The sequence below is a fragment of the Chiloscyllium plagiosum genome, unplaced genomic scaffold, assembly GCF_037043375.1.
Source record: "Chiloscyllium plagiosum isolate Xiang-an unplaced genomic scaffold, Cpla_swu_hap1 HiC_scaffold_19, whole genome shotgun sequence".
NCBI classification, from domain to species: domain Eukaryota; kingdom Metazoa; phylum Chordata; class Chondrichthyes; order Orectolobiformes; family Hemiscylliidae; genus Chiloscyllium; species Chiloscyllium plagiosum.
In genome coordinates, this window is record NW_028270157.1 from 46755515 (window position 1) to 46772498 (window position 16984).

Here is a 16984-nt window from a genome sequence, read left to right on the forward strand (position 1 = left end):
AACTGCCATTTCTTTTTCTTGTGCTGGTTCCTAGGGTGCCAGTTGGAATTGGGTTGGAATTGCAATCATTTAAAGGATTCAAAATCTTACTCTAATTACAAATATGCACATCCTACGTTGGCTTGTTGTTTTAAGACCCCATGTTTCTCCAACTCAAAGATTGCCTACTTTCAGTTTTGCCACGTGATCCCCTTTCTTCCCCAGTCTTCTGCTGCTAGAACTCGAGTCTAAGACTGTTAAACCAAAAGATGAAGGAGCAGAAGTAAGCCACTCAACTCACTGAATTTGTTCTGCCATTCAATGATATGATGGTTGACCTGATAACCCTCAGTTCCATTTCCTTGCCTTTTCCCCATAAATCTTGATACTCATATAGATTAAAAATCTCTCTCTTTCTCAGCCTTAAATTAACTCCATTAAGTACACCAGAGTCCTCAACCATTCTTCATATGTCAAGCTCTTCATTTTTGTAAAACTTCTCTGGATTCCCTCCAAGGCCAGCACTCCTTTCCTTAGATAAAGGGGCCAAAACCACTCACAATATCCCAAATATGATCTGATCAGAGCTTTATACATTCTCAGCAGTACATCTCTACTCTTATATTCTAGGTCTCTTGAAATGAATGTGAACATTGTATTTGCCTTCCTAATTTCTGTTTCAACCTGCATGTTAACCTTAAGAGAACCCTGAACTAAGACTCCGAAGCTCCTTTGTGTTTCAGGTTTTTGAAGTCTTTCCCCATGTAGAAAATACTCTATTCTTCCTCCCATAGTGTATAATCTTTCCAGCAGTTTATTCCATCTGCCCTTTGTCCATTCTCCTAGCCTGCCTAACTCCTTCTGCAGCCTTCCCACTTCCTCAACGTTCCCTGTTTCTCCAACTATCTTTATTTCATCTGCAAACTTAGCAACAATGCCCTCAGTTCCTTCATCCAAACTGTTAACGGATAATGTGGATAGTTGAGGTCCAAAAGCTAACTTCTATGCAATTCCATTTATCACCGTGTGCAATCTTGAAAAAGACCGCCACTCTCTGCCTTCTGTCAGTCAGCCAGTCCTCTATCCTTGCCTCTAACAGCATTTAGCAGCCTCCTCAACATTTTGGGCAAAAACCCTTCATCAGAAATGAGGCTGGGAGCCCAGGGGATGGACAGATAAATGGGGATGGGGAGTAAGGCAGCTAAGAGTGCGATAGGTGGATGGAAGTGAGGGTAAAGGTGATAAATCAGAGGGGAAGGTGGAGTGGGTACGTGGGAAGAAAGATGGTCAGGTAGGACAGTTTGAGGGGTCGCTGTTGAGTTGGAAGGTTGGATCTGGGATAAGGTGGGGGGAGGGGAAAGGAGGAATCTGGTGAAATCCACATTGATGCCATGGGGTTGGAGGGTCCCAAGGCAGAAGATGAGATGTTCTTGATGGAAATGGAGTGGTCCAGGAAGGGGAGGGAGGTGTTTGAGATGGTCCAGGTGAATTTAAGGTCGGGTGGAATGCGTTGGTGAAGTTGATGAACTGTTTAATCTCCATCTCCATCAACAGGGACCGACTCAGCACTGACATCTTCTACAAACTCACTGACTCCCACAGCTATCTGGACTACACCTCATCCCACACTGCCTCCTCTAAAAATGTTATCCCTTATTTCCAATTCCTCCACCTCCGTCGCATTTGCTCCCAGGAGGACCAGTTCCACCACAGAACACACCAGATGGCCTCCTTCTTTAAAGTCTGCAATTTCCCCTCCCACATGGTTGATGATACCCTCCAAAGCATCTCATCCATTTCCCGCACCTCCGCCCTCGAAACCCCCCTCTCCAACTACAACAAGGACAGAACCACACCCCGCCCCGGTCCTCGCCTTCCACCCCACCAACCTCTATATACATTGCATCATCCTCCAGCATTCAGCCACCTATAAATGGACCCCACTACTAGAGATGTATTTCCCTCGCCACCCCTATCCACTTTCTGTAAAGACCGTTCCCTCTGCAACTCCCTAATCAGGTCCATGCCCCCCACCGTCCCACCCTCCCCTCCCAGCACCTTCCCCTGCCATTGCAGGAGTTGCAAAACCTGCGCCCATACCTTCCCCTTACCTCCATCCAAGGCCCCAGAGGAGCCTTCCACATCTATCAAAGTTTCACCTGCACTTCCACTCATCATTTACTGCATCCGTTGTTCCCAATGTGGTCTCCTGTACATTGGGGAGACAGGACGCCAACATGCAGAGTGCTTCAGAGAACATCTCCAGGGCACCAACACCAACCAACCCCACCACCCCATGGCCAAACACTTCAACTCCCCCTCCGACTCTGCCGAGGACATGCAGGTCCTGGGCCTCCTCCATCACCACTCCCTTACCACCCAACGCCTGGAGGAAGAACGGTTTCATCTTCTGCCTCGGGATCCTTCAACGTCATGGCATCAATGTGGACTTCACCAGTTTCCTCATTTCCCCTCCTCCCATCTTATCCCAGGTCCAACCTTCCAACTTGGCACCGCCCCCTTGAACTGTCCTACCTGTTATTCTTCCTTCCCACCTATCCGCTCCATGCTTCCCTCTGACCCATCACCATCACTCCCACCTCCATCCACCTATTGCACTCTCAGCTACCTTCCCCCCAGCCCCACCCTCTTCCCATTTATTTCTCCACCCCCTTGGCTCCCAGCCTGATGAAGTTCTTTGGCCCGAAATGTCAATTCTCCTGCTCCTTGGATGTTGCCTGACCTGCTGTGCTTTTCCAGCACCACACTTTCAACTCTAAGTGCCAGCATCTGCAGTCCTCACTTTTGCCTAGTCTAAAATCTTATAAACAACCGAGGTCAGGCTAACTGGTTCATAATTTTCTGTCTTCCGCCTCCCGCACTTCTTAAACAGGGATATTACATTATCCATTTTCCACTCCTCCTGACTCCAGTGATGCTTGAAAGATCACCACCAATGTCTCTACAGTCTCCGCAGCTATCGCCTTCAGAATTTGGGAGTGTAGTCCATCTGGTCTGGGTGATTTATCCACCTTCAGACCTTTTAGCTTCTACAGTATGTTTTCCTTACTTATAGCCATGACACTCATCTCTGTCCCCTGATTTTCTTGAAGTTCTGATATGCTAATGGTGTCCTCCAGCCTGAGAACTGATGCATGGTAGCTATTCAGTTCCTCTGCCAATTTTTTGTTCCCTAACACAAGTTCTCCAACCTCATATTTAGCAGTTAAATGTCCACTCTTGCCTCTCTCTTACAGTTGTCACAAAGCTAGTACTTTTTTTCTAAAAGCTGTTCAGGAATCCTGAAGAAGGGCCTGTGCCCGAAACGTCGAATCTCCTGTTCCCTGGATGCTGCCTGACCTGCTGTGCTGTTCCAGCAATAAAGTTTCAACTTTGATCTCTAGCATCTGCAGACCTCACTTTCTCCTCAAGGAGACTCTGTCCTTGATTTTTTTCAGAAGTCCAATACACTGGGCCAGACTCCGATAGACTCGTTTGGCACAGAGATGAAAATGATTTTGAGAGGCCTTTTGTTTATGCGTAAGCAGATGAGACTTCAGGCCAAAGTGGTCATGCTTTAGAAGTGACCTGAGTAAAGAGAGGGGAGTGGTCAGCTCTCTAGTTAGCTGAGCTGAGCTAAGCAGTTTTAGTTTAGTCTTGAACTGGAACGTTCAACAGGGAGCTGTGTGGAAACTCTCTCTCTTTTCTGCCCTTCAACTTCAACCTGTAAGCATGTGCTCCATTATAGTGGTTTTTAAAGGGGAGTTTGCTTACTGGGACTGTTGTGTATATTTGGAACAGCATAATTAAGTCGAGTTGGATAGGCTGAGTTCTGTAAGGTTCTTTATTCTGTTCTTTGTGTTTCATTGTGTAATTTTCTGAATAAAGTCTTTTGTCTATTTTAAAATCTAGTAGTTAACCCAGCTATCTTACTGCAGGTAATTTTCACTGTACACTTACCAAAACAAATTGCGAAGTTAGGTCTAGGGCTGCCTGCTTAAGAATGTTTTGAGTGATCTGGCCTAGTCCATAACTGATTGGGAGCTCTTTGCGGGATTTTAAACAGTGAGTGGTAGGTGCTAGTTTCTTTATTTCAGGCATTGGTTTGATTCAGAAGGCAAAGCTTGGGATAGTAATGGCTCTTTCAGTCACCACAAGTTTTCTGGATGTGGATGCAGTGACTTTGGAGGTTTTGCAAAAAGTGAATAAGACCAAGTTGCAAGAATTAGCAGAGAAGCTAGAATTGAAACTGCCTGGGTCTATGAGGAAAGGAGAGATAGTTAGAGCGTAGGTCAGCATTTAAACTTGCTGAAGAAACCATCAGAATCTATAGAGATGGCAAGAATTCAATTGCAAATAAAGCAGCTTGAGTTGGAAGCGAGATATAAGGAAAGGGCAGCAGAAATGAAACAGCTTGAGCTATGATTAAAAGCAGAAGAGAGGGAAAAAGAGAGAGCAGGAGAACAGAGAGAAAAAGAGAGCAGCAGAAGAAAGGGAAAGAGAGAACAGAGAAAGAAAAAGAACTTCAAAAACTGACACTTAAAAAGGAAAGTCAGCTTCAAAGGCTGGAGATAAAGCTCAGGGTAGGCTTAGTGAGGAAGAGAGTGAAGATGAGCAAGCCCTGGTAGTCAGAAGCTGTTTAAAGTATGATAAACTATTTATGCATGTTCAAGCATTGCCTAAATTTGATGAGAAGGATGTGGAAGCCTTTTTCATCTCATTTGAAAAGGTGGCTAAACAAATGCAGTGGCCAGTGGCAATTTGGGTTTTCTTGATCCAAACAAAACTTGTAGGTAGTGCTTGTGAGGTATTCGCATCCCTATCAGAGGAGGTATCTGGGGAGTATGAGGAAATGAAAAAATCCATTTTAAGTGCATATGAGGTTTACCAAAAAACCTATAGACAACATATCAGGAATCTAAGGAGGGACCCTGGTCAAATTTATATTGAATTTGAATGGATCAAACAGAGTAATTTTGATAGATGGATAAGAACTTTAAAAATCGAGCAAACCTATGATGCCCTTAGAGAGGTAATTGTTTTGGAGGAATTCAAACATTCACTGCCTGAAGTAATGCAAACTCAAGTGAAAGAGCAGAGAGCTAAAACTGTAAGTTTAGCAGCTGAAGTGGCTGATGATTATGAGCTGATCCATAAAACATGGTTTGGCTTCCAGAATCAATTTCAGTCCATGAAGGATAGAAATTGAGGCAAAGAGAAATCCTCACGTGGAAAGGGAAAGGTAGATCTCAGTGAAGATCTCTCTAGCACTGCCAGTATCAAACACTGAAGATCATGCTGAGGGCTTATGGTCAGGATTATCCAGATGATTGGGCTAAGGGAGTTCCACTTTTACATTTTGCGATCAGAGATGCACCAAATGAATCAACCAAATTCAGTCCACTTGAATTAATGTTTAGGCATGAAATAAGAGGATCATTAAAATTAATTAAGGAGAAATTGATAAGTCAAAATTCAGAGACCACCTATTTGGACTATGTGTCAAATTTTAGAGAACGATTAAATAGAACTGGAGAGTTGACTAGACAACGTTTAAAAGTATCACAGCACACAATGGAACAAGAAGCAGATAAGAAATCACATATTCACAGTTTTGCAATTGGGGATAAGGTATTGGTGTTACTTCCAGTAACAGGTGAGCCTTCAAAGGCAAGGTTTAGTGGACTTTATCAAGTTGAGAAGAAATTGAATGAGATGAACTCGTTGATAAGGACTCCAGACAAGAAGAAATCTCACAGAGTATGTCATGTGACTATGCTTAAAAGGTATTTTGATAGGGAAGGAAAGCAAGAGGAGAAGGTGTTAATGATTACAGCACAGAAGGAAGAACCAAGTTCAGAGGATTCTGAATTGGATATTCCTCGAATCAAATTGGACAATGAGGAAGTTGCCAAAAATTGGGATAAATTATTGAGTTACCTTCCACAAGAAAATCAAAATGACCTGAAAGAGTTATTCCTATCATATGGGGAGATATGCAGAAATAAACTGGGAAGTACTAACCTAATTATGCATGATGTAGATATAAGAGATGCTGTTCCAATTAAGCAAAGTCCTTATAGGCGTAACCTTCTAAAGTTGGCACAAGTTCAGAAGGAGATAAAGCGCATGCTCCAAGATGGCAAAGTCAAAATGAGTCACATTGACTGGAGCTCACCTATAGTCATGGTGCCAAAGCCAGATGGCATCCAATGGTTATGGGTAGATTATCGCAAAGTCAATGCCGTTACAAAGACTGATGCATATCCAATTCCACAATTGGAGGACTGTGTCGGAAAAGTAGGACAAGCAACTTACATTTCTAAGTTGGACTTGCTCAGAGGCTACTGGCAAGTACCTCTATTGGAGAGAGCAAAGGCAATTTTTGCTTTCGTAATGCCACATGGACTCTATCAGTTCAAAGTCATGCCATTTGGCATGAAAAGCACTCCAGCCATGTTTCAGAGACCGAATGAAAGTCATTGCAGGGTTACCTAACTGTGTGGTGTACATTGATGACCTGGTGATTTTAGTCACTCATGGAAGGAACATTTACAGCATTTATCGGACTTGTTCGATCAACTTCGGAAGGCAGGGGTGGTGGTAAACCTAGCTAAAAGTGAATTTGCTAAAGCCTAAGTCACCCTTGTGGGCTATGTTATTGGACATGGAGAAATGGTCTCACGAAATGCCAAAATGAAAGTAATTGGGGAATTTCCCACACTGTCAACAAAAAAATCAGTACTACGGTTCCTGGGGTTGAGTGGATTTCATCGAAAGTTTGTGCCAAACTTTATCAGTGTGGCTGCTCCACTCATCGAATTGTTAAAAAAGGGCAAGAAGTTTCAGTGGACAGAGGACTGTCAAAAGGCATTTGACGGCCTAAAAATTGTGTTAACCACTGCTCCAGTATTAGCCACATCGGATTACATGAAGCCTTTCAAGGTGTCTGTTGATGCCAGTGATGTGGGTGTTGGTACGATGCTCCTGAAGGAAGATGACGAGGGAATAGAAAGACCCATTGGGTATTTTTCCAGGAAGTTGAATATTCATCAACAGAAATATGCAACAATGGAGAAAGAACCTTTAAGATTGGTGTTGGCATTACAACATTTCAGCCTTTATATTATCAGCAATGCATCTGAGACAACCGTACATACTGTTCACAATCCAATGACATTTGTAGAAAAGTTTAAGGACAAAAATGCCAGACTGTTTAGATGGAGCTTGCTGTTGCAGCCATTCAATTTGACAATTGTGCAGGTGGCAGTTCGTGAAAATGTGATTGTCGATGCATTATCGAGACTTGAATGAGATACGGAGGCGTTCGGTGGTGGGTGTCCCGTGACCTGAATTTGCATGTGGTTTCTAGTTATAATGTATATGTATGTTTAAACTACTAACCAGGATTTTGAAGGGTTAAAAATGAAGCCATCTTTTGGTATTGATAGTTCTTTTTTTTTAAGGGGGGGAGGGGTAGGGGGGTGTCACGAAGGTAATCCTTTTTTGTAAAAAAGCTGTTCCTTGGTTCAAGGAGACTCTGTCCTTGATTTCGTTCAGAGGGGCAATAAACTGGGCTGGACTCCAATCAGTTTGGTTTGGCACAGAGATGAAAAGAATTTTGAGAGGCCTTTTTTTTAACGTGTAAACAGATGAGACTGCAGGCCAAAGTGGTCATGCTTTAGAAGTGACCTGTATAAAGAAAGGGGTATGGTCAGCTCTCTAAGCTAGCTGAGCTGAGCTGAGCAGTTTTAGTTCAGTCTTGAACTGGGATGTTCAACAGGGAGCTGTGTGGAAACTCTCTCTCTTTTCTGCCCTTCAACTTCAACTTGTAAGCATGTGATCCTTTAAACTGGTTTTTAAAGGGAATTTGCTTATTGGGACTGTTGTGTATATTTGGAACAGCATAATTAAGTCTAGTTGAATAGCCTGCATTCTGTAGGGGTTCTTTTATTCTGTTCTTTGTGTTTCATTGTGTAATTTTGTGAATAAAGTTTTTGTCTGTTTTAAAATCTAGTAGTCAAACTAGTTATCTTACTCTGGGAAATTTTCACTGGACATTTACCAAAACAAAGTGCAAAGTTAGGTCTCGGGCTGACTGCTGAAGAATATTTTGAGTGGTCTGGCCTAATCCATAACACAGTTTACATATCTAAAAATCTCTTGCAATCTTCTTTTATATTACTAGCTAGCATACTCTCATATTTCATCTGTTCCTCCGTTATTGTTTTTTTTCATTGCCTTTTGCTAGTTTTTAAAACCTTCCCAATCTTCTGGCTCCCCACTAATCTTCACCATAAACTACGATTTTTCTTTTGATTTTATGCTATCCCTGATTTCCCTTGCCAGCCATGGTAACCTCATCCTACCCTTAGTATGCTTCTTCTTCCCTGCAATGAATTTCTGTGCCTTCTGAATTACCTCAGTAACTCCTGCCATTACTGCTCCACCATTTTCCCTGCAACGACACAGGATCATAGGAACAGGTGTAGGCTATACTACCCCTTTAACTTGTTCCAACATTCAATGAGGTCATGGCTGATCTGTGGCCTAACTCCATATATCTGCCTTTTGTCAATATCCCTTATGACCTTTGCTTAACAAAAATTGATGTATCTCAGATTTAAAATTAATAACTGATCCAGCATTCACTGTTGTTTGTGGAACAAAGTTCCAAACGTTTTGGCTGAGGATCAACTTTGGTTCAACGAAGAGTGCAGGAGGAAATACCCGGAGCCCCACAGGACATAGCTAAAAAATGAATTGTCAACCTTCAGCTCATAGAAAGTGGTCTTCTTGACTTGTTCCATCAGGCAATGACAGCTGCATTCGAGGAGATCACATATTTGAGCATCATTTCTATTAAATCAGTACTGGTGATGACAATGTTTTAAATTAATGGTTTGGACACAGGAGCCTAGTACAGCTGAGCCTTAGATGTGTGAAAAATTTCCAGACTGGTTGTGAGCTACACTTGATTGGACAATTTTAAGGCTATGTCTTTGATCATCTTCATCCTGGGCTTTTGGGCTTTGAGACATTTTGATTCTAAGTGAATGCTCATTATTAACTGAACAAGTCAATCGCCTGATCAGCACGCATGGATCTCTTGCAAAGATCAAATAACAATTTTGGACCCAAGCAATTAAGGCCCCAATGCTTTGGTCTAAGATGTCTCCATGTAGCTTTGAGTTTATCCTTCTGGTGATGGAGGATGTTTTGTATAATCAAACCACTTTGATTAATCATCACTCTAATTTAACATCAGCAGGAGGTCTCTATTTGCATTGGCTTTTCCCACAGACTATGGTTCAGACATCGAAATCATAATCAACCTTGGAATTAAAGTTCACCAGATGGATGATTCTTTGCTTCATTTTGGATGGCAGTGAGGTTTTCAGCACAGTCAGAGTAGAAATTGTTCTTTGCATCTTCACTGGAATTAAGATTGAGGCATAAGCTCTGATGATTCTAACATATTGTTTATGGCAGAGCTGTATGTCAAGTGTTACAGGTCTTTCACTTATACAACTGGGGACAAAGCAGGACAGCACAACAGGGCAGAAACCTCTACAGCAACTGGTTTCTGCATTTTTTTCTTTTTCCTACATATATTCCTCAATATTGCAAAGAGAAACATCATTGTTATATTTGCATACAATGTATAGTTCTGTGTTTAGGAGACAGAAACCATAGTCCATCCCTGGATGTATATAGGGAATACAGGAGTTTACTGAAGAAGGTAATCAGGAGGGTGAAAGGGAGGCACGAGATAGCCTTGAATCCAAAGAGGTTCTTTAAGTATATTGAAGGAGAAATAATAACTAGAGGGAGAATAGGACCCCTCAAGGACCAAATGGATGTGCAGACCGAAGAAGATGGGCGAGGTCCTCAATGAATATTTTTTCGCTGTGTTTATGATAGAGAAATACATGAAGACTTGGGAACTTGGGGAAGTTAGTGGCCATATCACGGGGACAGTCCATATCACGGGGACAGTCCATTTCACGGGGACAGTCCATATCATAGTAGAGGAGGTGTTGGATGTATTAGAATTATGAAGGTGGATAAATCTCTTGGTCCTGACTAGATATAGCCAACAACACATCAAGAGGCTAGAGAAGAACTTGTGGGAACCCTGGCTGACATTTTAGCAATATCATTAGCCACAGGTGAGGTCCCGGAAGACTGGAGGGTAGTGAAGGTTGTGCCCTTATTCAAGAAGGGCTTCACAGAAAAACCTGGGAACTATAGACCAGTAAGCCAAACATTTGTGATAGTTAAGTTACTTGAGTAGATTCTGAGGGATATGCTATACATGTATTTGGAAAGACAGGGTTGGATTAGGAGCAGTCAGCAAGGCTGGGTGTGTGGGAGATCAAGCCTCACAAATTTGTTAGAGTTGATTAGATTAGATTCCCTACAGTGTGGAAACAGGCCCTTTGGCCCAACAAATCCACACCGAGCGACCCTCCAAAGAGCAACCCACCCAGACCCATTCCCTTACAACTACCCCTGACTAAACACTATGGGCAATTTAGCATGGCCAATTCACCTGACCTGCACATCTTTGGACTGTGGGAGGAAACCAGAGTACCCGGAGGAAACCCACGCAGACACAGAGAGAATGTGCAAACTCCACACAGACAGTTGCTGGCGGGAATTGAACCGGGGTCCCTGCCGCTGTAAGGCAGCAGTGCTAACCACTGAGCCACCAGTGACCAGGAAGGTTGACGAGCACAGGGCAGGGTAGTAGATGTAGTCTATATGGATTTCAGAAAGGCCTTTGATAAGGTTCCACATTGTAGATTGCTCTGGAAGGTTAGATCACATGGAATCTAGGAAGAGATGGCAAATTGGATACACAATTGACTTGATGGTAGGAAGCAGAAGGTAATAGTGGAAAGAGGTTTGTCAGACTATAGCCCTGTGACTAGTGGAGTGCCTCAGGGATCAGTGCTTGGCCCATTGCTGTTTGTTATTTATATCAATGATTTGGATGAGAATGTACATGGCATGATTAGTAAGTTTGCAGATGACACTAAAATAGGAGGCACCATGGACAGTGAGGAAGATTATCAAAAATTGCAGCAGGACCTTGATCAGCTGGGGAAGTGGGCTGAGAAATGGCAATTGAAGTTTAATATAGATAAGTGTGAGGTCTTGCATTTTGGAAAGTCTATTCAAGATAAGCGTTTCATGGTGAATGGTAGACCTTAAGGAGGGGAGTGGAACAGAAGGGCCTTGGAGTTGAGGTGCACGGTTCTCTGAAAGTGGAGTCACAGGTAGACAGGGCAGTGAAGAAGGCTTTTGACACACTGGCCTTCATCAGTCAGGGCACTGAGTATAGAAGTGGGGAAGTTATGCTGTAGTTGTAAAGGATGCTGGTGAGGCCGCACTTGGAGTAATATGTTCAGTTTTGGACATCTTGCTATAGGAAGAATGTTATTAAACTGGAAAGAGTACAGAAGAAATTTACAAGGATTCAACGATCTGACTTATAGGAAAGCAAGGGCTTTTTTCTTTAGAGTGTAGGAGATTGAGGGGGATCTTATAGAAATATATAAGATCATGAGAGGCATGGATAGGATGAATGCACTTGGTCTTTTTCCCAGGGCTGGGGAATCAAGGACTAGAGGGCATCAGTTTAAGTTAGAGGGGAAAGAATAAAAGGGAACCTGGGGGGGCAACTTTTTTTTACACAGAGGGTGGAACACATATAGAATGAGCTGCCAGCGGCAGTGGTTGAAGTGGGCACATTAACAACATTTCAAAGGCATTTTGGTTAGACTTACTACATGGATAGGAAAGGTTTAGAAGGATATCGGCCAAGTGCAGGAAAATTGGGTTCGTGTTCATGGACATTTTGCTTGGCATGGACCAGTTTGGGCCAAAGGGCCTTTCTCCATGCTGTAGAACTCTATGACTCTAAGCCTGGCATTTGTGAAATAAGCTACTGCATTATGGCCATTATGAGAGTCATAGCTATTATAATTACTGCATATAGCTGAGGATTTGTGATATTAATCAGAAGCACAAAATACCAAATTAAATACATTAATCTAAAAAACAAGTTTCAAATGTCGAGTTTTAAGTTGCTGCACTTACTTGGCCTCAGGATCGTACTCAGCCCAGATTCTCTTAAATTCATCCAGATGATGTGGACCAAGAATAGACCAATCACGGGTTAAATAATCAAAATTATCCATGATTACAGCTACAAAGAGGTTGATAATCTGAGAGGAAGAGAAATTTAGTTAGCAAATGTGGAGCAAATTCAAGCTTTAAAAGAAAAAATAGTATGATATTCTGCCTTTACAATGTAGTTGGTAATGAAATATTACTGGGCAATGACTACTTTAAATATAAGGGAACATAAGGATCCATTTAAACCAAGTGCAGAAGATCTACATTTGATTCATATAGCAATTTAACATTCATGCATATTCATATATTTGCAAAGTAAACATACTATCCCACAAGGCAAAAGTGAGGACTGCAGATGCTGGAGATTAGAGTCGAGTGTGGTGCTGGTAAAACACAGCATGTCAGGCAGCATTCTGATAAAGGGCTTATGTCCATAGCACTGATTTTCCTGCTCCTCGGATGCTGCCTGACCTGCTGTGCTTTACCAGCACCACACTCTCGATACTATCACTACACACTGACTGAAATGCCACTCTGAATCCCAATAATGTAAACTTTTCATATTCACCAAAGCACCTAGCATCCACAGGTTTTTCTGCTCTGGGCTCAGTTGGGGCAAAGGCAAAAGACAATTTGGAGTCCCCAGCAGGCACCTTAATGCCTCATTAAATGCCCTTCAGCCTCCAAACTCATCCTTAAGATCCTATTTGGCAAGGTGGCTTTGCTTGGGGGAGATTAACTGTAGTCCCAACAGGAGACACAGTTCCCATGTGATTACTTGGTAACTCTTGGAGATGGCCATTCTCCAAGATGTTCACCCTGAGCCATTAAAGATCATAGCCTTAAATTGCTGCAAGGCAATCCAGTCAATGTCATCCCTGACTTTACAGTTCAGGTGCAGAACCACTGCTTTTGTGTAAAGGTCTGGGGAAAACATAGATATGTATGAAAATCAAAATGTTGTGATAACACATTTGTAGCTTTAAATTTCTGAAATGTGATAAGCAACAGAGGGGTGGGATAGAAAGACCTGTAGAGAGAAGATCAATGTTGTTTTAGTTTTAAAAATTTCAGATGTATTCTGAAGCGAATTAATTATCTCATTTTTGCTAATTATTACTTGTGTTATAAAGTTGAAGGTGTATACTGTACCTTTAAGAGAGTGTGAATGCTGTTCTGAACTGAGAGATAACAAGCATCTGTGTATATGACTAGATGGCAGTCGCAGAGTGTACTAGAAAATTGAATATATGTAACATTTGGCTGTGAAATGGATATCTGAGTTGGTTACTGTTTTGACAACAACTCAAATTTAACCAGTTTAAATTATACCCCAGGATACTAAAACTTAATTGAGCTTGAATTTATTGTTTTGCCAACATGGAACCAATGAGATGAACCGATGTTGGGGAAATAAAAATGCAGGCATTTTGAAAATTGGAGACAGAGCAACTGCCATTGAGAGAGACCCAAGAGATTAGAAAACACTCTGTATCAAAGGTTCCTTTTCATATGAAATATATTCGCAATAAAAAGAAAGACGACGATTCAGGGAGACCTTCAGCAGGAAAAAGAAAGACACCGAAGACAACAACCGCTAGGCGGTTTTGAAATTGAATTGATGTAATTTTCGTAAATGTCTTATTGGAACAGCATTTTGTTAGACAGTTAGATGCAGATGATAAGCAATTAAGAGAAAGGGGCATTTAAGTGTTGTGAATAGTTCTTCTTTAATATTCACTTTTAGAGTTAAAGAATAAATTGATATTATTTTATTTAAATAGTGAAATTTGAGAGTTGTCTGTTACTCATATTTTAACAGATTATGAAGCGAGGTGAGCTTTTCTGGGTGTTGGTTTAATTAACAGAAGGGTTCACCATCATGTCATAACACTTGCATCTGAGATGAGGCAAAATTGAGCTCAGAGAAAGTGAGAGTAACAGCATGACAGAAAAACTTAGATAGGCATCAGAATTAGAGAGAAGAAAGATAAACATTGGGGTCAGAGAGTGCAAGAAAGACAGAAGTAGAGAGAGGCAGAGAAAGAAATAAGAGCTATAATATGCTTTTTTCCTTTATTGAAAATTATAAACTCACTTTAAAAATTGACTAAGTCTTTCACTGTATATCTTTTAATGATTACAGGACATCTGTGCTATGACCATGAGACAGAGAGAGAGAGATGAATTACAAACATCTATGAGACAGGGATGAAGAGACAGACAGATTCATTTGATATCTTTTGAAGTTTGATAGCCACAATATTTGCACAATCTCCATCCCAAGTGCAGGTTGCTGCTATTAGTGACTCAATTCCTGACATATATCACTCACCAGTGACTTTCCAAAAGGAAAGAAAAAAAAGTACCAGAAGGTGATAGAGATAAAATCAAATTAGTTAAGAGAAAGGAACAATGTAAAATAAAAGGAGAGGAACAGAAGAGGTGAAACAGAGAGAAATATCAAAGTGATTGCAACATGGACTACACATTTTTTGTGCCTTAAAATTTTACCATCCTGTTTTAGGTGGGAATAAGGTGCTAATGAGATGAACATTTTAAAACATTACTTGCTCCCAAGATGTGGATATTACTGCTTAGCCAGTATTTAATACCCATCCCTAACCATCCTTAAGAAGGTGGGTTTGACCTGCCTTCTTGAACAGCTGCAATCCACAAGTGATAAGCTTCTCCACAAAGCTGATGGAAGAGAGGCTTTTTGCAATTATTTTGATTGGTAACAGAGTCATACAACACAGAAGTAGACTCTTTGGCTCAACTTGTTCATGCCGACCAGATTGCCTAAACTGAACTCATCCCATTTGACTGCATTTGGCCCATATCCCCCCTCACCTTTCTATCCATTTACCTGTCCAAATGCCTTTTAAATGTTGTAACTGTATTTACCTTTACCACTTTCTCTGAAGCTTGTTCTATATATGTACCACCCTCTGTATGAAAAAGTTGCCCCTTTTAAATCTTACACCTCACAACTTAAACCTATGCACTTTAGTTCTGGACTCCCCTAACTTGGGGAAAGGACCTTGGTTATTCACCTTATCTATGCCCATGATCTTATAAAATTCTACAAGGTCACCCTTCAGCTTCCTATGATCCAGGGAATAAGTCTCCATCCAGCCTCTTTTGATCACTCAAATCCTGCAGTCTCAGTAAGATCCTTGTAAATCTTTTTGACCCTTTACAGTTTAATAACATCCTTTGTATAGGAGGATGCCCAGTATTTTTTGCAGTATTACAAATGTATCCTTATCAATATCTTGTACAGCCATAATATGATGTCCCAACTCCAGTACTCAATGTTCTGACCAAAGAAGACAACTGTGCCAAACACCTTCTTCATCACCCTGCCCATCTGTGATACCACTTTCAAAGAACTATGTACCTGCACTGTTAATTCTTTCTGTTCAACGCACTGCCCAGGGCCCCACCGTTAACTGTGTACGTCTTGCTTTGGTTTGTCTTCCCAAAATGCAAGACCTTGGATTTATCTTAAATAAATTCCATCTGTCATTCCTCAGCCCACTAGCCCAGTTGATCAAGATCCCGTTGTGTTCTCAGATAACCTTCTTCACCATTCACCAATTTTGGTGTCATCCACAAACTTAGTAACCATACCTCTTATATTCTTATTCAAATTGTTTATAGAAATGATCAACAGTGGACCAAGAACTGATTATTGCAGCACACCGCTGGTCACAGGCCTCCAGTCTGAAAAACAACCCTCTAATACCACTTTCTGTCTCCTACTGTCAAGCCAATTTTGTATTCAATTCGCTAGCTCTCCCTGGACCCCATTTGATCTAATCTTACTAACCAATCTACCATGTGGAACCTTGTTGAAAGCCTTGCTAAAGTCCATGTAGACAATGTCTACCACTCTGCTTTCATCTGCTTCTTGATCACCTCTTCAAAAAGATTGAGAGTCATGACTTCCTACACACAAAGCCATACTGACTAACCCTAATCATACCTTGCCTTTCTGAATTTATGTAAATCCTGTCTCTCAGAATCCCATTCAACAACCTGCCAACCACTGACATCAGGCTCACCAGTCTGTGGCTCCCTGGCATTTTCTTGCCATCTTTCTTAAATAATGGTATAGCTTTAGCCACCCTCCAGTCTTACAGCATTGCACCTGTGACTATGAATGTTACAAATATCTCTGCTCGGGGAAATTTCTTTCCTACCTTCTCACAATATTCTGGGATCAGGTCCTGAGGATTTGTCTATCTGTATGTGCTTTAAGACCTAGGAGAAAGTGAGAACTGCAGATGCTGGGGATCAGAGCTTAAAAATGTGTTGCTGGAAAAGCGCAGCAGGTCAAGCAGCATCAAAGGAGAAGGAGAATCGACGTTTTGGGCATAAGCCCTTCTTCAGACCAGCACCCCCTCTTCTGTAATCCAGACTCTTTTCATGACACCACTATTTACCCCCAAGTTCCTGAACTTCCATCTCTTTCTTCACAGTAAATAGTGTTGAAAAATATTCAGTTGGGATCTCATCTCCTGTGATTCCTCATTGATCTTTAAGGGCCCCTATTCTCTCCCCAGTTACTCTTTTGTCCTTAATATACTTGTAGAATTTGTTTGGATTCTTATTAACCTTATCTACCAGAGCTATCCCATGTCCCCTTTGTGCCCTCACGATTTTCCTCTTAAATATACTCCTATACTCCTCAAAGGATTCACATGATCCCAGTTGACATATGCCCCCTTCTTTTTGTCTCAAGTCATCCAGTGTTCCCTACTCCTGCCAGCCTTGCCATTTACACTAGCAGGAACATGCTATCCCTGAACTCTTGTAATTTTATTTTTGAGAACCTCTCATTTGTCAGACA

The 16984-nt window shown here is 41.6% G+C and overlaps 1 protein-coding gene across 21 annotated transcripts in view; it reads right to left on the reverse strand.

Annotated features, from left to right (window-relative positions):
• The window catches only part of LOC122559424 (calcium voltage-gated channel subunit alpha1 C), a 1175809-nt gene that overhangs the window by 94527 nt on the left and 1064298 nt on the right, over nt 1-16984 (reverse strand). For all 21 annotated transcript variants that reach the window (XR_015760447.1, XM_087997307.1, XM_087997306.1 and 18 more), the window contains one exon: nt 12088-12215. Coding sequence is in view for 20 of the 21 variants with exons in the window: in XM_087997307.1 (XP_087853433.1) it covers nt 12088-12215 (128 nt within the window). In the remaining variant the exon portion in view is untranslated. The remainder of the gene's footprint in view (nt 1-12087; nt 12216-16984) is intronic.